General features: G+C 41.7%; 1 protein-coding gene and 1 long non-coding RNA gene across 2 annotated transcripts in view; both read right to left on the reverse strand.

Annotated features, from left to right (window-relative positions):
- Positions 1 to 8,338: 8,338 nt before the first annotated feature.
- Positions 8,339 to 27,812, reverse strand: part of fhdc1 (FH2 domain containing 1) — a 97,939-nt gene continuing 78,465 nt past the window's right edge. The window contains exons 9-12 of the mRNA XM_028802686.2: positions 26,590 to 26,660; positions 25,856 to 25,973; positions 18,538 to 18,702; positions 8,339 to 11,560 (exon numbers count right to left, since the gene is read on the reverse strand). Of these exons, the coding sequence (XP_028658519.1) occupies positions 9,494 to 11,560; positions 18,538 to 18,702; positions 25,856 to 25,973; positions 26,590 to 26,660 (2,421 nt within the window). The 3' untranslated portion in view covers positions 8,339 to 9,493. The remainder of the gene's footprint in view (positions 11,561 to 18,537; positions 18,703 to 25,855; positions 25,974 to 26,589; positions 26,661 to 27,812) is intronic.
- LOC127527934 (uncharacterized) lies at positions 21,168 to 21,898 on the reverse strand. The gene is made up of 2 exons (XR_007935119.1): positions 21,384 to 21,898; positions 21,168 to 21,276 (listed from the first exon to the last, which is right to left on the reverse strand). It is a non-coding gene; the product is annotated as an uncharacterized LOC127527934 (long non-coding RNA).

A 27,812-nucleotide genomic window follows, 5' to 3' on the forward strand; every position in this document is an offset into this window, starting at 1 on the left:
TGGAACTCGGGGCACCTCTATGTTGCACGAAGGGCTCCACTTGGTGGCCTGGGGGTATTGGCCAGGATGAACGGCCGGCCATATCCCATTGTATGTTAAACAATTTATAAAATGAAAAAACAGAAATTCATTGTTAAAAATGATAGAAAAAAATATTTTTTATTTTTTACAGGGACATTTATATATTTATATAAACATAGAAGGGATGGTGAAGAACTCTTTAACTTATTATTTTACAACTGGCTAGGGTTTTTCTACTTAGAAATCATATTTTTAGCATTAAAAAATTATGAATTGTAACAATGATTATAAAATTTTGCAATATAGCCAAAATATAAAATAATCAAAATATTTCAGAAAAAGCTGTCATTAAAGTTATTTTATATTTATGAATATAACATCCCTTATTATATGTTTTCAAAACTGTATTTCAGTCAGTCATTGTCCAACCCGCTATATCCTAAAATAGGGTCACGGGGGTCTGCTGGAGCCAATCCCATCCAACACAAGGCACAAGGCAGGTCGCCAGCCCACTGCAGCAAAACTATATTTGCTGTATTTAATATTACTTCATATTATATTATTTTTTAACATTTTCTTAGTGATTTCTTTGTCAGTACTTCAACTATCTTTTCCCTCTTTTGTTTCCATGTTCTTTGGAAGCTTGTTAAGACCAAATTAATGACATTCTGGGCTTCCTCCACGTGAGTAGGAGTTCACTTTTTGAATAGGTAATAATAAGAATAAGGTATATGTTACAATGAGGGACATCATGATTTTAGAGAGGTCTAGGTGGGGCATAGCCAAAAAAAGGTTGGGAACCACTGCTCTAGATGAAGAACTCTCTCCGCCTTATGGATTTTTAAAATTTTGATATACTTTAGAGGGGGAATAGGACAGCATCTAAGGCAGGGCTCCCCAACTCCTGGAGGGCACCAGTGACTGCAGGTTTTCATTCTAACCCTTTTCTTAATCAGTGACCTGTTTTTGCTTCTAATTAACTTCTTCTCCAGGACGCTAGATGGCGGCTTCCCTGCAGCATAGCGGTGCCCCAGATTCCTACAGGGCACCACGGGATCTGGAATTCGGCTTCACAGCCCTGCTGGGTACCATGGGTGCCACCAGGAAATGCTGCAGGGAGACCTGGGAGTCTCTACTTTCTATATAGCTTATTTGGTTGTGCTTATTTACCTGTCTTTATATGGTGGCTGTGGTGCTTCGAGGGCACTATATTTATAAAAGAAAGGAATTAAAAATACCTTTTTGTACTTTTACCTTGTGTCCTGGACGTCTGTCTGTCGGGTTAGAGGAGCGACAGTGCCCTCTATTGTCACAATATACCATAGCAGTAACAGCGCACTGACACACTTGACTTGAGAATTCGTAGTTTTCCTCCTCTTTCTCTGTACGTTTATCATTCGTTTGCTCAGAGGTTGATGCGCTTGCTGCTTCCTGAGCGGCTCTTCTCTTCTCCACCCTAGCGCCCCGCTTCTTCTCTTCTTCCGTTGGCATCTTTTCACGTTAAAACTGATTTCACTGAAACTGAAGTCAGTGTAAGTGTTGCAATTACATAGTACGTTTTCTTTAATTTTTCACTTAAGCTGGCACTTAAGTTCTCAATCTGCCTCAAGAATAATTTAAGATATGAAGAGGCAGGGGAAGTGACGGCAAAGGTGGTTGGGATGAGAACGGCGCCGGCACACATGCACCGCATGGCTGCCCTGCTGGCTGCTACTGAGAGTTGATTCTTCAATAAAATAAAATAAAAATAAAAAGAGGAATAACTTTGGTGGTGAATCAACATCCCGAAGCAGATAGTAGACGTCACATAGTATATGTGTACCAAATTTCAGGTCAATAGGTCAAATGACTTGCGAGCTACAGGTGATTTAAAATCCTGGACAGACAAACAAACAGCCACGGTAGCGTATTATATAAGAAGATATACACGCAGATAAGTTCTCCTACGGATAAGTCGGGGCTTGATTTTACTGTATAATTTCTGGTATTTTATAATGTCAGTTGTATAAGTAGAATGCGGAAAACTCCCGTTATTGATCCAAGAGATTACGATATTCTAACGCCCACCTGAGAGAGTCACCACGGAGCTCACTGCCTTTATTTTCTCTGTATTATGCCTATTGTGCCTATACCTGAACTATTCCGAAGTGACGTTTGCACCGATTTGTGTTTTTTGTACCTCACACCCTCATACACCTTTATCGTAAGAGCATCCCTTATCTGTGATGGAGCGATCGATCAGAAGAAAATATGAAGCTGTTTTTTAAATTAAACGTCGTTGAAGTAGCGAAAGAAATTGGTAACTGTGCTGCTGCAACAAAATTCAATGTGTCTGAGAAACTGATGAGAGATTGGAGGAGGCAAGAAGATGGAGAAAAATAAATAAATAAGCGTCGTATTTTTGAACAGGCGTATAAGTCGTGGTATGATTTTATGATTGATTTTTTGGGTTTCAAGACCCGACTTATACGTGAGTATACACGGTATATATGTATATGTGTATATGTATATTATATATGTATAAGTATGTATATACATATATACTGTAAGTCAGGGGTCCTCAATTATAGTCCTGGAGGGCTGCCGTGGCTGCAGGTTTTTGTTTTAACCCAGTTGCTTAATTAGAAAGCAATTCTTGCCAATAATTTAATTTCATGGCTTGTTAGTTGCTTTAACTCTACCATGTCAGGTCATTCTCATATCCTAGATTTTCTTCCCCTTTCTAAGGATATCATCCAAATGATCTGAAGGGTAAAATGGATGAGTAATTCTCAGTCCTTCACTTTACTCTCTTCACTTTCCTTCCAAGTATTTAATTAAACCCATGCATGATAAATACACACAGAGGCGTTAATGGAAACAAGCTAAATGGAGAAATGCAGGTCTCTTTTGTCATTTGCATGTTACTGCTAATTAGGAGCAATTAAAAAACAAGAAAACAGCTTTTTAAGACTAAAATAAGCAATAAGGGTTCAAAATCTTAACAAGCGAGACCACTAAAGTGAAGCAGAAGTGTTACTGGTGCTTCTTATTAATTAAGCAATTGGGTTGGAGCAAAAACCTGCAGCCACTGCGGCCCTCCAGGACCGTGATTGAGGACCCCTGCTGTAAGTATATGTTGTCACACATGTGCGCATGGCAGGCAGCTAGAAGGACCAAAAGAAAGTAATTCCACACCAGGCCAGGGGGTGGAATAAACTTCTCTCTTTTATCCCTTCAGACCAAAGATGGGAAATTCTGCCTGGGACTGATGACGTCACTTCCTGTTCCGGCCCCGATGATGTGCCTTAAAAGCCAGACAACTTCCCTCTGTGAATTCAGTTGTGTTTTGGACTCGATCTCCACACTACTGTACTACCAATCTTCACTTTTTGCAGCCTTATTCAAGTATACGGGTGGCTGCCCCAAACCTTTTTCCTGTGTCGAAGCGTTTCATTTCACAATGTACAGGTATGTATAATATAATATAAGTATGTTTCCCTGTTAAGTTTTCCTTTATAAATCCCAATATTTTGAGCATTCTCAAGCTTTATAAATGAGGCCCTTGGACTGTTATCTCCTTTAGTAGTCCCATCTCCTGGCCCATTCCTTGAATTTATCTTTAAGCCTCGGGTATTTGCTCATTTTTCTGAATCCTTCAAAACATTTATAAATGATAAACAGCTGCAGTGATGAGTATGCAGTTTTGTGAAATTGCCCCTAAAATTTTGTCTAGTATGTCATGTCACGTTGAAATGAGATTTTAATGTGTTTGTGAAGTTTTTTTTGGAATAGAAAGCATGCATATCACTTCCTAAGGGTTATTCCACTGTCATTTCCCTCCGCTCCCCTCTACCACCGATCCCAAAGTTCCACAGCTCCTTCCACACGGGGCTCCACATGATGTCATTCCAATGCCTGCCTGCACATTCACACTGCCACTTCTGCCTTGGACCACTCATTTAGGAAGAGAGGTAACACCATCTGTGCTCAGTTTTCCCAGTTCCATAAGCCGATCCAAGCCAGGATCCTTTTTAAAAGGGTCAGCGGTGGCCACAAAACCAGACCAGGTGTGCTAATCACCAAGGATCTCACCTCTCGGATGACTTTGATTGTGCTACAGTATGATTTCCATCCATCTTCCAAGTCCACTTACACTGAGTAGGTTTGTAGAGAAGTTAGAGCATCAGGCACATGACAGGAACAATCCTTGACAGTCTTTGGCATGGCAAACAAACACACACACACTCACACACACACACACACACACACATGCAGAATCAAACACGCACGACAGCCAATTTAGCATCACAGATCCACATAACCTGCATATCTTTGGTCTGTTGAAGAATACTGAAGCACCCAAAGGGAACACACATGAACACAAGGAGGGCATGCAAACTCCACGCAAGGAGTACATGGAACATAAATTTCAGTCTGCTTACTGAGAAGCAGCAGAGTGACCACTGTGCTATCGTGCCACCTTCAGTATGATTTCAGTCATTTGCTTTGTCCTGAACAGGGTCACAGGGGTTGCTGGTGCCTATCACATATAGCACAGGGTACAAAGCATGAACAAACACTGCCAGGGCGCCAGTCCATTGCAGGGCAAACACACAGACACACACATTTGGTATTGCCAATCCACCTATCTTGCATGTATTTGGAGGAAACTGGAACACCCGGAGGAAGCCTACTGTAGGAGGAGAACAGGCATCCTGGGTGAGACGATGAAATATACACTACCTGGACAGGAGGCCAGAGCGACGAAGAAAGCATATTGGCCAGCGAACCAGAGAAATACCGTCATGTCTAGCCAGCAGGAGTTCTTCCATGCCCTGTATGCTAGGTGGCAGTGGTCCTCATATGGGAGCCCAGTCAGGACACCCATAGGGATACTTGAGAATTGGAGTGAAGAAGTGCAGCCCTGTCGGGGTCCTTACATGTCGACAGAGGGTACTGTCGGAGGCGGACCTCCCTACTTTTCTTACGGCCCAGAAGTGTTTCCCAGAGGATATGACGTGGCAATGGAAACACCCCCGGGTCCGACATAAAAGGAAGCCCGTTGCCACACCTGGTTGAATCAGAGTTGGGTGGCAGTGGGCAACATTCAGCTGGAGGATGGAAGGAGGAAGAATTGTTTGATTTGTGTTTGATTTATTGTATACTTGTGACACATCATCTATGAAGGTGTATTGAGAAATAAATATCCTTTATTTTATTTTGTTAATGTGTGGTGTAGTGTTGGGTGTTTCATTTGGGGTTCTCTGGTGTCCCATTGTGGTTACACTGCTCAGACACGGGGAGAACATGCAAGCTCCATGCAGGGAGGACTTGGGATGCAAACCCTGGTCTCCTTACTGTGAGGCAGCAGTGCTACCACTGCGCCACCGTGCCACCCACCTCAGTATGATTTGAAATACACAACTAAGAAGGTGAAAGGTTTTACCTTTTTATTAGTATTATTTGTGGCTGCCTGACGAGCAGTAGGAGTCCCGCCCGAGGTTTTTATCTTTTCTGTCTCTTGTCCTAACATTCCCACCTTAAGTAAAACATTCTAAAGCTGAAACTCCACATACAACAATAAATAATGCTATTGAAAATGTAAAACTAAAATCCGGTAATTCTGAGATTTTGATAACCCCTTCTTCTTGCAGACGTGCCGTTGACATGTAAAAAGGTGGCAAATGCTGTTTGGTTTTATTCACTTCTTTGACAGCAACACAGTGGGCAAGACATGATTTCATAGTTCACTTAAGTTATCCTTTAATTTAATTAAATTCAAAGAAAATGTAAAAATGTTGATATGAAGATAAGATGAATAATTATCCACAGGTCATTTTGTTTGGGTTGGCTGTACAAATTTCCTCGCGCACATGTGGGAACACGGTGGGTTCAGTTGCAGTTTACTCTCCAGTGAAGATGGTCCTGTGCTGATCTGCTCCTAGTCCATATTTACGATAACAAGATTAACTTTTAGTGTTATTGCAGCGCACCCCAGAGCTGCGGACTAGCAGCAGACCAAGACTGAGGCTAAGTGCTGGCGCAGTGGGCTTCTTAGAGTCGGAGAAGGGGAAAAAAGTTGTGTACTAAATTAGACCACCCATGAGCAGGTCTAACAGACGGAAAATGAATTCCATGCACAGACAGTCCATTAAAGCACACATACTATGTCATTTTAAAAATATGGAAACCATGTTTTATATTTATATTTGGACTAAAGTATAGCATTGGAATGGCCCTATACAAATAACATGCATTATTATTTATTATAGCGTGATACTCAATCAAACATAGTTAACTCAATACCATAGAAAAAGACAAGTGACACATGGAAATAGTTATATTGCATATATACAGCAGCCATAGCACCTGCACTTCAGAAGAGGTCACCCACCTGAAGCTAAGCATGGTCAGGCCCGGCCAGTACTTGGATGGAAGACCAAGCAGTTCCTGGGGATCCCAATGCCCCAGTGCGGTGACAGGGACACTGTGCAGTAAAAACAGTGCCATCCTTCAGATGAGACATAAAACTGAAGTCCTGATTCTCTGTGGTCATAAAAGATCCCTGGGTAAAGAGTAAGGTCCTGGTCATTCTGGCCCCCTAATCATCCCTCGATCTCTAATTGGCTAACTATCTCTCACCCCTTCAACAGATAATGTGCGATGAGTGTACTGGCACAAAATGGTTCATCCAGGGAGATGGATGCTACACATTTGTGGTGGTTGATATGGCTCCCCACTCACTATGAGTAGTGAGAAAAGTGCTATATACAGTAAATGTAAAGAATTATTATTATATAAGAAATAGAAAAATTCGGTACAAAATACATTTAACCATTAATCTTCAGTAAAAAAAGAAGCACAGTTGGTATCCCTAATTAAGAAATCACTTGGCTGCCGGTTCAGAAAGTGTACCGATTAATTTTTCCATAATGTGCTCCTAACTCGAGTGTCTTGAAGATATCATTGCAGTTGTCCTCCAGGTCTGATATGAGATCTCTCACCATGTGTATGATGTCGAGCTTGTGCTCTACTGTGAAGTTTCCACTATGATGAAACATTCTTTATGAATATTGTCCTGCCTCTGACTATGTATTTCATACACTTTGGAGACTGTTGGATTAATTTGGTTATTAGGAATATTGCTGACAAGTTTTAAGTCTTCTGTATTATCTACATAATTGGGAAATTAGTTAAAGAGAGACAATTATGCACCAGATACAGTTCTACTAATGTGTACCTCTACTAGTGGTTACTTTCTATATAGGGATTTCAATGTGCTTCTGTATGCTCAAAGTGAATAACGTCTACAATATCAACAGCAACCCTCATTTCAATCTAAAGTTGCTTAAAGATTGCAACTAATTTTTATTACGTGTACACAAGGATGTACTTTTTGCATGTTTCACGTGCCTATAAGTTGAGAGGAATGTTTAGCAGCATGTCGGTAATTGAGAATGGGTGAGACACCATTAACATGCAATCAGACAGCCTGAGGAGAAACACAACACTAAAACAAGACTAGCTGCAGATTAGTTAACCTCCTTAGCATTATTGTTTATTCCAGGAAAAATGGGCCAAAAACATTGAAAATTTTACAACAAGACAAAAATGTTATCACGTGGAAGAGAAACAGGTAATAGCAAAACTTCAACATAAAAACAGTAAGAAAGGTATGTCAAGTGTCTACTGTTGTACTGATGCAGATTTAGGACACATCCTTCATGCTTTGAGACAGTCAAAACGCACAGCCTGATGTTGCAATCAGGACAGTAAAAGTGTGTTATGGTAACTCATCAATATTCATGAGTTGGGCAGAACTTCCAACGGAACACACAATGACTAACAAAAAGCCAATAAGGCAGTTTTATGAAAAACTGAAATTGAATCATTGTTCATATCAAGTGATAGTGATGGCTATGTGATTTGGTCATCAGATGTGACACGAAAAGTGATAATATGGCACTGTATGATCGAACCACCATGATGTACCCGTTGGGGTTGGACCCCAAATCTTTTTCTTTGTCTTGTCATTCTCTTCCACACTACAAAATGCATTATTACACATCAACCAAAGTGTGACTCGGGATTAACCGTAATTGCACAGAATTTCTAGCCCAAGTCATGCTCAGTGTTAGTGCCAAGGAGGATAAACTATGGACTGATCTTGTTCCACTGTCCACTGAGACAGCACTTAAACCTGTGGATCATCTCCTCTTAGTAACATATGATTGGTTTTAGTCTTGATCTACTGCTAGTATGGTACGGTCTCAGTAACACTGCAACTGACCCAGTGTGTCTGTGGTCATAGAGGTAAAGTTGTGACCTTAATCAATAAAAGTAAACATGGTCACTCTGCTCTCTGTTTGCCCCAAACAAGCGCAACAAGCAGTGATCCCCTTTGTATGTAATTCATGGAAGGTTTTCTGCACAATATGGAGACAGTGTTTTACCATAGTGGAGTTTTTAGGCTGAGAAGTTCAAAAATGGACAGACTAATGTTAAGCCTGAAATAGGAGTGGGACAGCCAACCACAACCACTACAGATGAGAATATCGAGCAAGTTCATACCGTGATTCTGATGAACCAATGAGATTTTCAACCTCTGGTACACCTTCAACCCATAAAAAGCAGATCACTACTCGCTGCTAACTAATCAAGTTGGAAACTGTAACATCATGACCACAGTCATATCATATTTCCAGATGTGCGCGAGGAAAGCTGTACAATCAACCCAAACAAAATTAGCACAGAAGTGCAGATAATTATTAACTTGTAGGTCTTCTGATATTTGTGTACCCCAACGCCCCCTAAATGCTCCCTAAATTAGAATCTTGTATTCAGGTTAGGAATCTTTCCCGAAAAGTATAAATAGACCATTTTTTTCTTTAAACAATTCACCAAAAGCTTGCATTTACAAAATGGATCTTCCAGCCAATACATTAAATCATTCAAAACAGAGAGCTCTTTACAAGAAGCGGCAACACAAAAAAAAAAGTAAGAAATAAGAGTCACACTAACATAAGTGAGGCTTTCATTTCAAACGTCGAGCATAAAGTCACAGGAACCCTTGAAAGCAACAGTATGAGAGTTTCTGTAAAGTGTTGCATATTTTAAATAAAAACGTGAAAACAGGCAAAGGGAGAAGTGGCCTGCTTTGGGTCCACATGCAGCATGCATAAGGTTTAGTAGAACTGGTAAAGGTTTTCGTATACGACAAAGGCATTTGCTGCGTAAGGCGCTATAAAATGACCAAGTGCTTCTGTATTTTTTTGGCCTCCTCAATTCAGAGTCATATGAAGTATAATAAAAGCATCCCAAAGTTGTTAAAAAGTTTTTGGAAAATAGAAGAAAAAAATCATAAATCTGTGTATCGTAAAGCTTGCCATTTACCCCCTTTTAAGGCAATGATTTGAGAAAGCGTTTTCAGTGTTATGGCAGATCTCTGACTTTACAAAATTCAAATTAAAAAAAAAAGATTTTCTTCTGACTATTTCCACATGGGCCTCTGTGTTTTAGGCGTGGGTGGAGTTCGACTCAGTTCTCTTCCCTGCGCAAAAGATCGCTCCGAAAAGCTGCTCCCTTTCCGCGAAGGCTCCCGTTTGGGAGGAGGAGGAGTCTGACTGCGCTGCTCAACCCCGCTGCCAACTCGCATGCTCTGCACCCTCCTCAAGAAAAGAGGTGACTTTTCTCCATCTTGATGCACAGAAGTGGTCTTGCTAGCAGATTGCCTCAGAGGGCCGGTTCTTGTCAGGGTGGACTTTTTCGAAGGGGTAGGGGGATTCGAATCAGGGGCCAACTCCTTTTTGGTCCGTCGAGAGGAGGAGGCCACTGTATTCCTTGCAAACCTGGGCATGAAAGTTGCAGACTTATTACCAGATTGGTCCATTTTTGGAGATCTACCAGCCTCACATGCAGCTTGGTCTTGGGCCAAAGCCTTCATTGTGGCTCGACACATTTTTTCCTCCGGTTTGGGAATGTTTCGCACTGGCTTGGCACTGGGTTTTTTGACTGAGTTCTTACGTGGAGTAACCTCCTTGATCACCCTGGAGGAGGAACGTGCCGGTGATTCGCGATGGAACTTAAGACTTTCTGCAGGAAGACTTGCACGCCGAGGGGACCTAGGAGTGTGGTCAGCCTTTGCTGACAAATTACTCTTTTCTCGCTGGGGGCGTCTCATCTCAGCATTGCTGCTCTCCCTAACAGATAAACGTTCTGTTCTTTTTGTACTGGTTGCTGGACGGCTTGCCTTGGGGATGGGTACTACTTTTCGCATGTTCTGGCTTTCGGAAGGGTTCAGTGTCCTTACAGGTCTTGTGCCAGTAGCAGGGTGAGATCCATGGCCTTTTGACGATGCCTTCTCCTTACTCACTTTCTTCAATGCATTATCCTTCCTATCCACATTACCTGATTTTGAGGTCCTCGAGTCTCTCTGGTCCTCTGCATTGGATTGGGTGGCAGAGGGAACATTGCTTGATTCTGATGGAGAAATTTGATCTTTCGTGTTACTGGAATCCATAGTCTCTGTATCCATGCTCTCAGGAGCATCCACCTTGTCATCATTTGTCATTATCGGTTGTTCACCCTCTTCAGAGTAATCCAATGTTATGGAACAGTCAGTCTCCGTGCAGTCCACAATGTAAAACACTGGCCTCCTGCCTTCTAGTGGGGTGCCACAGGTGGTCGATGAAACATCCGTGCTGTGATTATCTTCCTCCTCCTTACGGGATGAAGATTTGGCGGTGGTTGAGTTCATATAATCATTATCCCTGTCATGAAACTGACCAGAAGGATTCAAATTTGGGTCTGAGATACTGGTGGCCCTCATTTTGTCACCTATCATCTCAAGGTCTGCAATCCTATGGTTCCTTAAGCAGTTATTGTTATTATTGGGCAGTGACATCGTGTCAAACGCTTGAAGCCCTGTGACTAAAGTGTGTCTTTCCACAGTAACGTTCATTTGGCTGCAGTTTGGAGCCGTTGTCTTTTGGGTGCTGTTTCTGCCTTGCTGCCAGCTATTGACAGTAACAGTTTGTTGGTTATTATTTCCACATGCATCTTCATCAGTCTTCCTTTCCTTGCCGTAACTAACAGAGGGAATTTGAAGTTCATTTTCATTCTTTTTCCAATGATGAGTTGTTTGGTTTCTATTTAAGTTTGGGCTGAACTGACCTGCCATTTCTCGATTGTCGTTTTTATAATCTAGCCATGGAATGCTCTTCCTTGAATGATGCCCACGTGACCGGGGAAGGCTGTTGAATCTGACTGGCTCCGGGGAAGCGGAGACTTCAAGGAAACTTTGCAGCTCTCTGTCTGCCATCACAGCAAGTGAATGCCTGGAGCGCCTCACGCTGGAAGTACGAGAAAGAGGACTCTGAGGCCGTTGCTGTAGAAAATCGAGAAGTCCTTCCTTTGTGAGCATCTGCACATCATTTTCACTACTGCTCCTACCAAAGCAGCTGCTCCGTTCACCCGCAGCCCAGGAGTGACGCTTCTCTTCCAGTTCTCTCAGTCGCTTCTGCCGTGCGATTTCCTTCATTTCCCATTCCCAGTTGTCCTGCAGAAGAAAGGAAGAAATCCAAAACAGAATTACAGACGCTGTTAATATAAAAAGCTCAAAAAAATTAAAGGAACACATTGAAAACACATCAGATCTCAATGGGAAAACAAATCCTGCTGGCTATCTCTACTGATATGGACTGATATGGTAATGTGTTAGGAAGGAAAGGATAGAACATTGTTTGATGAAAATGAAAATGATCAACCAACAGAGGGCTGAATTCAAAGACACCCTGCAAATCAAAGTAAAAAAATGATGCAGCAGGCAGGCTCGTTCATTTGGATGAAATTCCATTGCAGCAACTCCAAATCATACTCAGTAGTTTGTTTGGCTCCCACGTGCTTGAATGCATGTCTGACAATGTCTTAATGAGACGAAGGATGGTGTCCTGGGGGATCTCCTCCCAGATCTGGACCAGGGCATCACTGAGCTCCTGGACAGTCTGAGGCGTCAGATGGACTGAAACATAATGTCACACCCAGAGGTGTTCTATTGGATTGAGGTCAGGCGAGCAGAGCGTGGGGGCCAGTCAATGGTATCAGTTCCTTCACCCTCTCGCCACATGAGGCCGGGCATTGTCATGCACCAGGAGGAACCCAGGAGCCACTGCACTAGCATAGGGTCTGACAATGGGTCCAAGGATTTCTTCCCAATATCTAATGGCAGTCAAGGTGCCGTTGTCTAGCCTGTAGAGGTCTGTGCGTCCTTCCATGGATATGCCTCCCCAGATATATCATCACTGAACCACCACCAAACCGGTCATGCTGAACGATGTTACAGGCAGCATAACGTTCTCCACAGCTTCTCCAGACCCTTTCACGTCTGTCACATGTGCTCAGGGTGAACCTGCTCTCATCTGTGAAAAGCACAGGGCGCCTGTGGTGGACCTGCCAATTCTGGTATTCTATGGCAAATGCCAATTGAGCTCCATGGTACCAGGCAGTGAGCACAGGGCCCACTAGAGGATGTCGGGCCCTCAGGCCACCCTCATGAAGTCTGTGTCTGATTGTTTGGTCAGAGACATTCACACCAATGGCCTGCCTGCTTGAGGTCATTTTGTAAGCTCTGGTAGTGCTCATCCTGTTCCTCCTTGGCCAAAGGAGCAGATACTGGTGGGTCCTGCTGATGGCTTAAGGACCTTCTATGAGTGGCCCTGTCCAGCTCTCCTAGAGGAACTGCCTGTCTCCTGGAATCTCCTCCATGCCCTTAAGACTGTGCTAGGAGACACAGCAAACCTGGCTCTGAGGCTAAGGATCTGCGCTGGCATCCAGAAGGTTGCTGGTTCAAATCCCTGTCACTGCCAAAAGAGATCCTACTCTGCTGGGCCCTTGAGCAAGACCCTTAACCTGTAATTGCTCCAGGGGCGCTGTACAATGGCTGACCCTGCGCTCTGACCCCAAGGGGTATGGGAAAACTAACAAATTCCTAATACAAGAAATTGTATAAGGCAAAATAAAGAACAAAACAAAAAAACAAAAAAAAAAACCTTCTGGCAATGCCACGTATTGATGTGCCATCCTGGAGAAGTTGGACGACTTGTGCCACCTCTGTAGGGTCCAGGTATCACCTCATGCTACCATTAGTGACACTGACCGAATGCCAAATGCAAAATAAGTGAAAAAACAGATGAGGAGGGAAAAATGTCAGTGGGCTCCCTCCACTTGTTAGACCTGTTTTGGGGGTCATCTCATTGTTGCCCCTGTATTGCACCTGTTTGTTAATTTCATGCCTTTTTGGCAAAGCAGCTGAAACTGATTAACAAGCCCTATTTGCCCTACTGCTACTTAACGGACCAGGTCAAGCAGCCCAGAAGTTTCATTGACTTGAAGCTATACTCTGATTCAAAAGTGTCCCTTTAATTTTTTGAGCAGTATATTTATTAAAGCAAACATCTAGGTCAAGGTAAACATAACCATGACACTATATAGTTGAATGGGACTGCCTATTCACCACATTCACCAAATTTGGTTCAGCCTAAACCATATCTGCATGGATCACACTATACTAGACTAGTCCAGGAGCCTCAGTTTGCATTAACAACATTACTTCAGACAACTTCAAACTAGAATGTGGTACTCGACAAGATGCCCCCTATCTCCTTGGCTCTTTGCAATCGCCATTGAGCCATTGCCTGTTTACTTTCGAAATGCATCAGAGATAAAGGGGATTACCAGCGAAGATCTTGAATAGAAAAGATCATTATATGCAGATGATGTTGATTACTAACCGAGAATAAAGCGGATATGGACGCAGTTACACAGCGATGGGACCATGAGACATAGTGCGCAGGCACGTACAGCACGTGTCTCATAAACCACAAGCGAAGTGTGATCCACCGCGAATGAAGGAGTCACGGCCCAAAAACGAAAGAGCTCAACTAACAAAAATAAGACATGAAGCAACAACGCGCCCATAGCTAACGACTAACGACACAGCCACACAAAAAAGAGGATTCTGCGCTGCACCCCAGAGTCAAACGGAGGAGGCTACGGAGGCCCCACAGGTCCAAAAAGATAGTACGGAAGGCGCGGGAAAGTACGACAGGCGCAGGCGCCTACAATGGGTCAGGGTAATAAGAATAAACGAACTCTCCGTATTAAACGTATGGCATCCTCACACGTCCAAACCATGTGTCACAGCTCAAAAACGAAAGAGCTCAACTAACGAAGGAGTCACGGCTTAAAAACCAATTTGGGGGAGATGATCTATTTGGACCAGAGGCTCCCCCCGATACACTTAGAGGGATTAGGATTCCCACACATACACCCGCAGGGTATGCTGGAATCTGTAGTATTGTGGGGCAGTCCTTTTGGGTTCTGTGGGGGCTGCCAGGGGGAGCTGTCGGGATTAGTAATCCCTAATTTTTAGGGACTTTCGATTGACCCAGAAGTGCTTCCAGCGGGTTATGCTCTAACACAGAGATAAAAGGCGAGCTGGAGTCGGGTGTGGAGGACGGACAAATCTCAACTGGGAGGAAAAGGTTGTATTTGCACCTGGGATTTGTGTCTGTGTGGTAGTGTCTGGGGTTTGGGATGTTGCAACGCCCCCTACAGGTCACAATATTGACCTCAATCAATACTTTCCATCAGGGCCGGGACAAGGGTGAGGGAAACAAGGCACTTGCCTCGGGTGAAAAATGGAAAAGGGCGCCAAATTGATGAAAAATGAAAACTGATAAATTGCAAAATAAAAAAAAGAAGATAAAAGCCGAATGTATTTTGCAATGTTCGTCAAATACCTTAAGCCAACTGAAAATATGCATCAGATGCTCTCGCTTGATACTCTCGTGCATAAGTTATTTAATTGATTTGAAAAATGAGCAATCATTGCAACATGCTGAAATTGAAAGCATATTGAAACAAATACATTTTAAATTCTTATGTATGTTATCTACATGGAATTTAATATTGCAAGAAGTTGATAAAATATACAAAGCTTTGCAATCAAAAATGATAACAATAATTAAAACTTCATGTTTAATAGAAGGATTATATAATTCCTTGCAGCAAATGTGAGACACCATATGGGAAAATATTTTTTCTAAGAGTGAAAATTTGGCTTCAGAAATTGAATTATCTACAGATTTTGAAAACAATCGAAGAAAAATCATTAAATTAGATGATCAATCTCAGAAATCAGTTCCTTATAATGGTAAATATTTATTTACAGTGGAAATGAAAGGAGTAATAGATATTTTAATATCACAACTTAGATTGAGATATGAAAAACTATATGGGATTTCTTCTGATTTCGGATTTTTAACAGGTGAAAAATTAAAGTCGATGGATACAGAAAATTTAAAAAAAGCAGAATTCTTATCAGAAATAATCAGTTTCAAAAATCAGGCAATGACATTAATTCCAGACCTTAAAGCAGCTACAAGTTTAGATCTTTTAAAAACGATTCATGAATATAGTTTAGTTCAGTCCTATCCAAATTTAGAAGTTGCATTGAGAATATTCCTAAGGGTGGCACGGTGGCGCAGTGGTAGCGCTGCTGCCTCGTAGTTAGTAGACCTGTGTTCACTTTCCAGGGTCCTCCCTGCGTGGAGTCTGCATGTTCTCCCCGTATCTGTGTGGCTTTCCTCCCATAGTCCAAAGACATGCAGGTTAGGTGCATTGGCAATCCTAAATTGTCCCTAATGTGTGCTTGGTGTGTGTGCCCTGTGGTGTGCTGGCGCCCTGCCTGGGGTTTGTTTCCTGCCTTGCACCCTGTGTTAGCTGGGATTGGCTCCAGCAGACCCCCGTGACCCTGTAGTTAGGATATAGCAGGTTGGATAATGGATGGATGGATATTCCTAACGCTTCCTGTTACTGTAGTTTCTGGTGAAAGATGCTTTAGCAAACTCCAAATTATCAAAACATATTTAAGATCGTCACTTGCTCAAGAAAAATGATCAAATATGGCAATTTTATCAATCGAACAGGAATTGACAAAACAAATTCATTTTGAAAAAATAATTGATGAATTTGCTTCCCTAAAAGCAAGAAAAGTAAAACTTTAAAAAAAGATTTTATATTGGACATTGATTTAATTATTTATTCATTGTAATTATAGAAATTTTTGTTTTGTCTAAAGTATTATTGATGTTATTTTGTCTCTATAATTAAATTAAATTTCTGAAAAATTTGTAATATTCTAATTCATCTCATTTGTAGGGCGGCATGGTGGTGCAGTGGGTAGCGCTGCTGCCTCACAGTTAGGAGACCTGGGTTCGCTTCCCGGGTCCTCCCTGCGTGGAGTTTGCATGTTCTCCCCGTGTCTGCTTTTGTTTCCTCCCACAGTCCAAAGACATGCAGGTTAGGTGGATTGGCGATTCTAAATTGGCCCTAGTGTGTGCTTGGTGTGTGTGTGTTTGTGTGTGTCCTGCGGTGGGTTGGCACCCTGCCCGAGATTGGTTCCTGCCTTGTGCCCTGTGTTGGCTGGGATTGGCTCCAGCAGACCCCCGTGACCCTGTGTTCGGATTCAGCGGGTTGGAAAATGGATGGATGGATGGATCTCATTTGTAATATTTATTTAGTTTTTCTTTTGTTAAGGTTGGTGGGATTTTATTTTTAATACCGTGTTCCCCCGAAAATAAGCCCTACTCCGAATATAAGCCCTAGTCAAGATCGTCAGCTGAAAAGTAAGGTTTATACTTCACGCGATACGACGCGTGTGCCCGTAACATCCATTAAATTCCGAGGACACCTTGCCACAATATCTCTGAAAAGGATGTTTAATGATTACATCCATCAATCCGGGGATGTGCCCATTCCAGCAGAAACAAAATCTCTGGACGGGGCATCAGCTCATCGCAAGGTGAACACAAGCACACACACATACACTGGCATCACTGTAAGCTTCACCAAATCCCCAAACCTTCATGTCTTTGAATGGAAAACTGAGCCCACTGTGGAAACCCACCAGGAAAACATGCAAACTCCAGACAGGGATCACAAGGGACGTGACTCCCTGCGAGACAGCAGCGCTACCGCTCTACCACCGTGCCACCCAATATGTGTAACTATTAGCAGTATTCATTATTTAAACAAAGTTAACGATTTATCTGTAAAATGTAGCATACATACTTTAATGCATTTCATCATGAAAGTGATATCAAGTATAAATCTAAGAATTCTAAATGTGCAGAGAGCTGGAATATTATAAATTTAATATGTTCTGTGTGGTGATCTATGGCTGCTTGCCGCTGCTGTCAGGACAGGAGGAAGCCACAGCGATTAACAGCTGGGTTAGTTTTAAGGTGACGTTTACGACGATCTGCTTTAATGATAAAGTAAACTACAAGGTTAAATTGGACATTTCAAGTTTAAAGCTGAAATTTCCACTTTTATCACACAATAGACATTTTCATTATGTCCTTAATATTTTTTTCTCTATTATAAATATCTGTCTATATACATTCTATTCTATTGCTATTGTGAAGGTGCAAAAAAAAAAAAAAAAAGACGGCACAGAACATGGTGAGACTTTTAAAATGTATTGCGTCGTTACTTTGGGGAATATGCGACGCTTGAATATAAAAGGGGCGGCACGGTGGCGCAGTGGGTAGTTCGCTTCCCGGGTCCTCCCTGCGTGGAGTTTGCATGTTCTCCCCGTGTCTGCGTGGGTTTCCTCCCACAGTCCAAAGACATGCAGGTTAGGTGCACTGGAGATTCTAAATTGTCCCTAATTTGTGCCTAGTGTGTGTGTGTGTGTGTGTGTGCGTGTGTGCCCTTCGGTGGGCTGATGTCCTGCCCAGGGTTTGTTTTCGGGCCTGTGTTGGCTGGGATTGGCTCCAGCAGACACCCGTGACCCTGTAGTTAGGATATGGCGGGTTGGATAATGGATGGATGGATGAATGTAAAAGCTACAGTACATGAATAAATTTGTATGTCAGCATTTTGCTTCACCACATCAAACCGTTCATCAAACATCGAAGTACGCACATCGATCACGGAGGATCCTAAAAGTGGCTGGAATAGCAAGAAATTCAGGGTTTGAATGAGGAGAGTTATAACGATATTCCAGAAGAAGATGACATGAATGTATTTGGATAAATGTATATTGTTGTAGATGAATAAATATAAGAACATATCCCCTGAAAATAAGCCCTAGTGCATCTTTTGGAGCAAAAGTTAATATAAGACCCGGTCTTATTTTTTGGGGAAACACGGTATGTGCAATTTTATGTTCCTATTGCTATTGTACTATTACTGCGTTCTGTGATTTTTTTATTTAATACTTAATAAATGTATTTTGTTCTCAAAATCATTTATTTTTATTTAATTATTATTAGTAATAAAAAACTATATACATAAGGGTACAGATTTATCCTCCTGCCTCAAGTGAAAATACCTCTAGGCCCGGCTCTGCTTTCCATAGGCCTGTGAAGAAGTAAAGGCCCGACGGGTGTTGTTGTGTGCGTGCCTATGCCCTTCTTTCTTCCCTGAACCTAATTCAGCCAGGATCGGAGCATGCTTTGCTTCAAATACCTTAACTGCCTTGTTAAATCGGAGGCAGAAGTCCTGGAATATTCTAAAGCATTCATCCAGCTTCATGGTGTCTTTATCTTCGCAAAAGAAGTCAATGAGCGCAGCTCCCTCCATCTGCATAGTCTTCATTTGACGTTCCAGTTCCTCCAGGGTCTTGGCGGCACTCTGCAAGCAAAGCAAACAAAAGCAGACAATCAGTGAGTCCTGACACCACCTTCAGCAAACAAGATGTGGGCTCAAGGGATACTCGGAAAAAAAATCTATCTGTAGGGCTCCAAAAATGTCAATATTAAATGGAACAATAAAGGAGCAGCAGGAAGTGAACCACGCTGGCGACTTCCTACCCTGGCTGGCCATTATCTGTCAGAGGCTACAAAATGATAATAAAAAGATGGATAAATATATCCAGACTAATGGCAGGTGGCTGAATTCACCTGGAAATCTCCTGGAGGATTCAAGCCATCCAGTTTCAACGCTACAGATTGGCCATTCTAATAGTCGTATCAGTGAAGGGGCCTCATAGGACTGAGTGTGGTGTAAAATGTGAGTTAAATGGGGCGGTCAGGGCAAGTCAAATATTACTTATAGAGAAAATTTAAAAACAACAAGAAGTGATGGACTGCAAACTAATCCAAGACTGGTTCCTGTCTTGCGGCCTAATGCTGCCAGGGTGGGCTATGGCACCCTGCAATCCTGAACTGGATGAAACAGGTTTCTGCATCTTACATTCTTTGCAGTGCCTTCACAAAGTATTCAGAGCCCTTCCAATTTTTCACATTTTGTTAATAATAATAATAAGTCTTTACATTTATATAGCACTTTTCTCACTACTCAAAGTGCTTTTTGTAGTGAGTGGGAAGCCACTTCAACTACCGCTAATGTGTGTCACCCACCTGGATGATGTGATGGCAGCCATTTTTGCTCCAGTACACTCACTACAAATGTGCTGTTAGGTGGTGATGTGGAGAGAAATAGTTAGCCAGTTTGAGACAGGGGGTGAATAAGGGGCCAGAATGAGTGGGCCGTGGTGGGCAATTTAGCCAGGACATCGGGATACACCCTGCTCTTTATGAAGGATACCCATAGGTCCCGGGCCGTCTTACCAGCATCAAAGGATCCCGGGTTAAATTATTGCACTGGGGTCCCTGCTTTGATAGGAAAACAGAAATATACATAGACATCACAAGCATTGTGGGTCCCTGTGCTCCTGGGGCCCCTGGTCAGTGACCATACATGAAGAGGGCCCTGCAGGGGTCTTTTATAACCACAGAGAGTCAGGACCTCAGTTTAACGTCTCCTCTGAAGGACGCCACCACTTTTTTACAGTATGGTGTCCCCGTCACTGCACTGGGGTGTTGATATTCACATTCAGACCACAGGGTAAGCACCCCCTGCTGGCCTTCCAGCAGCAACCCAAGCTTTTCCCTATCTGGGGTGTCAAACTCTGGTCCTGGTGGGCCGTAGTGGCTGCAGGTTTTCATTCTAACCATCTTCTTCATTAGTGACCAGTATTTGCTGCTAATAACGTTAACATTATACAAAGTTACTGTCTGTTGTACCTGCATTGTTATCACTCTTTAATTTAATATTGTCTTTTATCAGTATGCTGCTGCTGGAGTATGTGAATTTCCCCTTGGGATTAATAAAGTATCTATCTATCTATCTATCTATCTATCTATCTATCTATCTATCTATCTATCTATCTATCTATCTATCTATCTATCTATCTATCTATCTATCTATCTATCTATCTATCTATCTATCTATCTATCTATCTATCTATCTATCTATCTATCTATCTATCTAATTAACTTTTTTTGCCTTAGTTTTAATTCACTTGACTCAGGCACCTTAGTTATTTCCTTTTCTTTAACTCTTTAGGGGTGGATGTCGACTTTTGTTGACATCCAGGGGCAGAGGTCAACAATCAACTGTAAACATCAACAGAATTCACTGGCCCTCTTTGCTAGGAGGACTGTTAGACTTGTTGACTTGATGTCGCATCTCTGCATGTACGTGAGTAGCACAGAATAAACGACATCTAGAATGGCATCAGCATCGGGTGAGCAGAGCGAAGCAACCGCGCAAGGCAAAATTCTCTGTATGTATTATTTATTTATTGTTTTGTTTTTGCATATTATTGCTGAATCGGACTCTGACTTATCGAACTCAGATTTTGATGCAAGCGATCTGGAAATCGAAAACGAAAGACAGGCAGCTGTTTCTTTTTTTTTTTTTTCTTTTTCAGAAAGTGCCTTTCAGTTTATGAGTGATGAGACAAACAGGTATGTAATAATTACGTATTAAGTGTGTGATTTTATATACTGTAGAGACTCATAGAACAAGAGTGACATCTCCCTATTATAATAAAAAAATCTTGGGACGAGATGTGACTTTTTGAAGAGACTTTTTGGAAGGAAGTCCCGCGAGATGGAGACTTTTGCCATGAGATTCTTTCAAGTCATGCCCTACTTACAACTATTTTCAATCAAGACCACGGTCATCAGGTGCATTCTGGCTGTAGCTGCCAAAGGATAAGGCAGCGGTTCTTAAACTGTGGGGCACGCCCCCCTGGGAGGGCGCTGAAGCTGTACAAGGGGGGCGTCGAATAAATGAACAAGACATCAAAATTAATTTTTCACATTTTTATTTCAAATTTAAATTTGCAAGCATATAATCACAATGAATGCATTATAACTAAAATTAAAATAAAACATTTCTAAGGCATAGATCTAATGACTAATATGTGCCTGCTTTAAAGTGCGAGACGTATCGGTACCTGTCGCGAACATTCAGGTAACAGTAGATCAGGTGATAATGCGGTGCGACTGCACCACATTGGCAACGTAGCCAATATTGCCAAATTGAGTTAAATAATTTACTGCGTATTGGGTTATTTTCATGATACAACTAACAGTGGTATAATATTTGTCGGACAAAAATACGTTCGTCTCGTGCAGATTTACTTCATCGGTGTCCTTGTTTATGAGATTTTTTAAAATTAAAACATATTTAATCGTTTCTTTACATAAAAAAATAATTAAATAAGAATAAATAATTTATTCTTTGTTTTTGGGATTAGAATTACGGTACTACCAAAAACGACACAAGGCATTTTAACAGTTATTAAAGCACTTTAAAAAAAAATAAATTGCAAATATTTAATCGAAGTTAGCCGAACACATGCAAATCTTATGGAAGTAAAAATGATAGGATACCGCGACACCGTACGAGTATCATACCTTTGTTAGTTGTATCATGGGTTATTCTCATCTATCTTATATTATGCAGGGGGCGCAGAATTATTCCAGGTAGAAAAGGGGGGGCGCGAAATACGAAAGTTTGAGAACCGCTGGTATAAGGCAAGTTCACGCACGGGTAAAACGAAAGAAATCTCTTAGTCCAAAAGTTTGTTTTAAAAATATTTAGTGAAAATTAAAAGCAAATATTTCACACAAGAATAAATAAAAAAGTAGTTACACACGAAGAATAAAAGGTAAAAAAAAAGAAAAAAATGTATCTTCTCTAAACGTAGCTTTTCTTGGGAAACTTTAGTTATTTCTGTACTTAAAAGTTCGTAATTTCTTCTTCTGTACGCCTTAAGTGTACGGCTCTGCACTTAAATAAGCGCGTTGTCTTATGACTTACTTCACACACTCAAAAGGCCCGTAGGCCCCTAGGCACGGTTTAAAACCATGTGCTCTCTACACCTTACACATGGCAAGGCTGGTCACTAACTGAGAATAATGTTTAGTCAGAGCTGTTAGAAATGGCAAGAATATACCAATACAATTCTACTAATGGGGGTTATAGGAACCTCCCATAGATTTTGCATGGTCATTTAGTAAGACATTTATGAATCTTATGTAACTAGGAAATTACACCGGCACTTAACCTGGACAGACAACAATTCATTAAAGGGCTTACTTATGAACACACACACACTGAAGATACAGTTTAGAATCACCCATTCATCTAAATATGGCAGCGAGAAATGATGAAGTCAAACGGATTAACGCGAAAATTGTCAATCAGTTACACGGCAAATTGATTAAATGTGTATCAATAGACTACGCTAAAGCAATTGATGGTGATGGTGTGGAAGATGAAGACATCAACTTACAATTTCCCGAAGAATATCTATAACCGTTAACAACGTCTGGTCTTACACCGGCAGAATTACTGTAGAAAGAAGGATGTATCGTAATGGTATTGCATGATTTATATCTGAGTGATGGGCTGTGCAATAGGATAAGATTAGTAGTATTAAAAATTGGTCAAACAATTCTAACATGTAAAATTTTAACAGGCGACAAGACAGGTAATGTAGTCCATCTTCAGGGATAACATTAGACGCCAAAGGAGATCTTGATATGCCATTCGTATTAAAACATTAACAATTTCCCGTTAGAATAGCTTTGACAATTAACAAATCACAAGGACAAACATTCGAAAAAGTCGGTTTATTTATTAGAGAGAAAGAAACGAAATTCACTCACGGGCAGTTATGCGTTGCGTTGTCACGATGTAAGTCCAAACACGGAATCAAAATTCAACGCGTTAATTCCAATTATTGTTTTAACTGAAGTTTTAAAGTAAAAGTGAAAATACATGCATCTGTAACAATTCCCTTGAAAATAACAATCTTTTTAAATTGTATATCTGGTTAACCAAACCCAGGGGTTGGCGAGCGAAGCAAGCAGGGGGCGGAGCCGTGTAGTTTGTCATAAATACATATTTTATGTTGATTTTTGTGTGAAACCATTGCTTTGTGTGCTTTTTGGAAAATTGAGTTTTTTGGAAAAATTTTCAGCTCTGTGAGAAAAGGATAAACAAAAAAGAGCCCTAAAAGAGTTAATTAGCAGCCAAACAATAATGAGACACAAAACAAGTCGCCTCACGACCAGATCACCTGTGCCCATCACACAATATCTGACAATAAAGAAAGGTGATGGTCTCAGTAAGGCTGATCTCTCAGCTCACCAAAACATCTTGACGGTGTTCTTAGAAAAAGTGTTGGAAATGTCTGCTATGGTAGAACGAGAGCAGCAACAAGCCGCGGAATTAAATAACGGGGTTAATTAAAGCAGAAAGAATTGTCTTCTCATTAAGAAACTGATTGAAGTGAAATTGGTTTGGAGTTTGAAGGCACAGTTCATCTGTTGGCTCGTTTCACATCTCATTTCTGTTTGGCTGTCATCTAATGAAGAAACAAATCAATTCAGAGGACCGAATCCTTAAAAACAGGGCTATTAAAATGAATGGAAAAAGAAGTTAATTAGCAGTGAAAACAGGTCACTGATTAAGAAGATGGTTAGAATGGAAACCTGCAGCCACTGCGGCCCTCCAGGACCAGAGTTCGACACCCCTGCCCTACATGGTCTCCCATCCAAGACCTGCCTTGTGCAAAAATCATTTCTATTCATTTCTTTCTCTCATTAAGCAATACTCGATATCCCGGAATGACAAAGTGGAAACAGAATTTTAGACATTTTTACAAATTTATTACAAACACAAAACTGACATATGACATTTAACGCAAGTTTTCACATCCTTTGCTATGAAACTAGGAGTTTGGCTCAGGAGCTTCCCATTCTATTGTTCATCACTGATATGTTTCCACATCTTCTTTGGGGTCCGACAGTTCAGCTGACTGCACGTGATTAGTAAAGGTGCACACAGCTGTCTGTAGGAGGTGCCACAACTGAGCAAAAACCAAGCCATGGCGCCAAAGGCATTTCCCGCAGAGCTTAGAAACACAATGGTGTCAAGGCACAGATATGGAAGGCTACAAAAAATCCCTGCAGCACTTATAGTTCTGAAGAATTCTCGGATTAGCCGGGTCCTACTACCAGTTCGTACCACGGTTTTCGGAGAGAGCGGCGCCCTTGATAGATCTGACAAAGAAGAGGGCCTCTAATGATGTGGTGTGGACTGATACGACGGACGCTGCATTCTGTAACTTAAAACAGGCTTTTACTTCAGCACCAATACTAAAAGCTCCTAATTTTTCTCTCCCTTTTACTCTCCAGACGGACGCTTTGGACACAGTCCTGGGGGCCGTGCTGAGCCAAAGCATTGATGGTGTTGAACACCCCTTCATGTACCTGAGCCAGAAACTGTTGGATCAGGAGACCAGGTATGCAGCGGTGGAAAGGGAAGCCCTTGCGATTAAATGGGCGATTACGCAGTTGAGGTACTACCTCATGGGCCGGGAGTTCACTCTGGTGACGGATCATGCACCCCTATAGTGGACGGCCCTTCACAAAGAGTCGAATTCACGGGTCACTAGGTGGTTTCTTGACCTCCAACCTTACAAGTTTTCACTAATTCATCGTAAGGGCTCTCTCCATGCTAATGCTCTCTCGTGCCCACAACCTCTAGGTGCAGGATGCCCGACTCAATGGGTCTGGGCTGAGGGGCGGGCCTTGTCACATACGTGCGACTAGGAGGCAGCTAAAGGGCCTGAGTAATTGTAATAAAACATCCGACCAGGGGGTGGCCTGGAAATCCTGCAAGGTCCCGGCGCCTCAGAAGACATCACTTCTGGTGCCAGCCCCTTTGTTGACGTCACTTCCAGACTAGAAGACATCACTTCCGGTGCCAGCCCCTTTGATGATGTCACTTCCTTTACAGGCCTTTAAAGCCTCCATCTTTGTCTATTATAATTAGTTCTGTTTTGGACTCTGTTCTATGCACATTGTGCTTAAAAATTTGACTTTTGCACCTGGGAAAACAATATACGGGTGGCTGCCCCACATCTTTATGATGCCTGTGTTGCATAATTGTCACACTATCTATCTATCTATCTATCTATCTATCTATCTATCTATCTATCTATCTATCTATCTATCTAAAATAAAAATAAAACTTCTTAAATATATACGCGTATGAAATGATAGGCATATAAATAGACAATAGAAACAGCAGAAAATCATACATAAGATAAAAATATCCACAATAATATCAAATCACTAATTCTGGTATTAGAAAGTGGTAACATGTTGCATGTTGATTAGCACATACAAATAAATATTTTACTGTACAATGCAGATGTGACAATAAGGTCCCTATAAACCTATAATTAAACAAAAGTAAAATGAAAATGTATAAAAAATTAAATATAACAATAAATCAAACTCTTAATACAATGATTGTATAGAAATTGCCAAGATAATGACAAAGCAATCAAAAATATTGAAATATTTTGAATATTAAATGAATTTTGAAAGCTGCTGTTCAGTGTTGCCACGAATCAGGCGCTACTGCCACCCCAAAGCTGCCAATCCCTACGGATGGCTGGCACACTTCCACTGACCTGGATAAACACCTCCGTCTGCTGTAGGAGCTCAGTGTCCTCTTTTATCTGCTTTTCTATTGATTTGGTTCTGGAGGACAATGATTGGAACTCAGCTTCTATGTTTTCCACTGAAATTCTGCCAAAGGAATAGACATGGTTATCATCTTGTGCTCTATGTCTGCTCAGATGGTTTTTAAATCTTTGTTTTATTGATCTTGCCAGCTTCTGAAATGACACCAAATGCGGTAAGAAATAGGGTTTTATTGGAGAAAACTGGGGCGGCACGGTGGTGCAGTGGGTAGCGCAGCTGCCTCGCAGTTAGGAGACCCGGCTTCGCTTCCCAGGTCCTCCCTGCGTGGAGTTTGCATGTTCTCCCCGTCTCTGCGTGGGTTTCCTCCCACAGTCCAAAGACATGCAGGTTAGGTGGATTGGTGATTCTAAATTGTACCTAGTGTGTGCTTGGTGTGTGTGTGTGTGTGTGTGTGTGTGTGTGTGTGTGTGTGCCCTGCGGTGGGCTGGCGCCCTGCCCGGGGTTTGTTTCCTGCCTTGCACCCTGTGTTGGCTGGGATTGGCTCCAGCAGACCCCCGTGACTTTGTAGTTAGCATATAGCGGGTTGGATGATGGATGGATGGAGAAAACTGGTTAGCTGTTCCAGACTGACATCCCAGCATTTAAGCTGTTGTCTCTTGGGTGACAGTCAGGCCAAATTCCAGCCATCCATCATGTCTCTCTGGCTGGACTAAGAACTCACCTGGCAGCATTCTGAACATGGAGCAGCTTCTGAGGAAAACCTAAGAGGTTCTCCTCTCTCTTCTGGGACTCCTGGGTAAAGGAAACAGAATGAACAATTACAAATTAACCACTTGCCTTACTCCATCTGCATAAAATGAGGAAAGCCACCATCCAGAGAGCAACTAGCAGACAGAAAGTGCTTAAGACTTTCAGAAGTAAAATTGTTATAAATGACATTGAGGCCTAATCATTGAGGTCTGAGTCCAATTCCAGGCCTAGTTACTACTTGTGCACAGGAGATCAACCAGGTGTATCCCAGGACTTCAGTACTTGTCCTGCTCTGACAGACGCAGAGAATTAAACCTGTTTAGTCTCGAGCAGAGGAGATCGCATGGATACCTAATCCAGATCACCAAAATCCTCAAAGACATTGAACAAGAAGATCCAGCAGAATTCTTTCAAATTAACAGTGACTCACATACTGGAGGACATATGTGGAAATTAACGTGGAAATGCATTTAGGACATGTTTACGCAAAGAGTTGTGGGAATCTGAAAGAAACTACAGAGAGATGGAGTTGAAGCAGAAACCTTAATAACCTTTAAGAAGTACCTGGATGAGATATTGGGACAGCTGAGCTATTAGCTACGCAAACAAGTGACAAGTGGACTGGATGGTCTCCTTTCGTTTGTTAAATTTCTTATGTTCCTACATGAGTGTGGAGTTTATATTTTGTTTCTAAGTGTGTGTTGTTTTTATTGGGTAGATAGATAGATAGATAGATAGATAGATAGATAGATAGATAGATAGATAGATAGATAGATAGATAGATAGATAGATAGATAGATAGATAGATAGATAGATAGATAGACTCCGAATTTCCTGCCATAACCCCAAGAAGTGTACACGAATGGGCTCTTTAGTAAACCAGCCTTCTGTTAGATTGGGTGAGCTCTGGCCCCAAGAAAACTCAACTGGATTAAGCAGATTTGAAATTAGATGGATGCATAGCTAAACAAAAGGGTGTAAGAAGAACTCTTGGAGAGAAATAAAACCTGTAAAGTGAACGCAGTGGGGCAGCAACTCAGCAAATCTACTGAAGAAGTAACGACAGAGAGAAACTGGTATAGAATTTGGTCAGGAGCACAAAACACCTTACTATCACATCCCACTTCTTACACCATCCGTGTAATCATCTGTAGTGTTGAGTGGCAAAATTTACCAAAGTGTTTTTCAGAACCA

Source organism: Erpetoichthys calabaricus, chromosome 5, assembly GCF_900747795.2.
Source record: "Erpetoichthys calabaricus chromosome 5, fErpCal1.3, whole genome shotgun sequence".
Classification (NCBI taxonomy): Eukaryota; Metazoa; Chordata; class Cladistia; order Polypteriformes; family Polypteridae; genus Erpetoichthys; species Erpetoichthys calabaricus.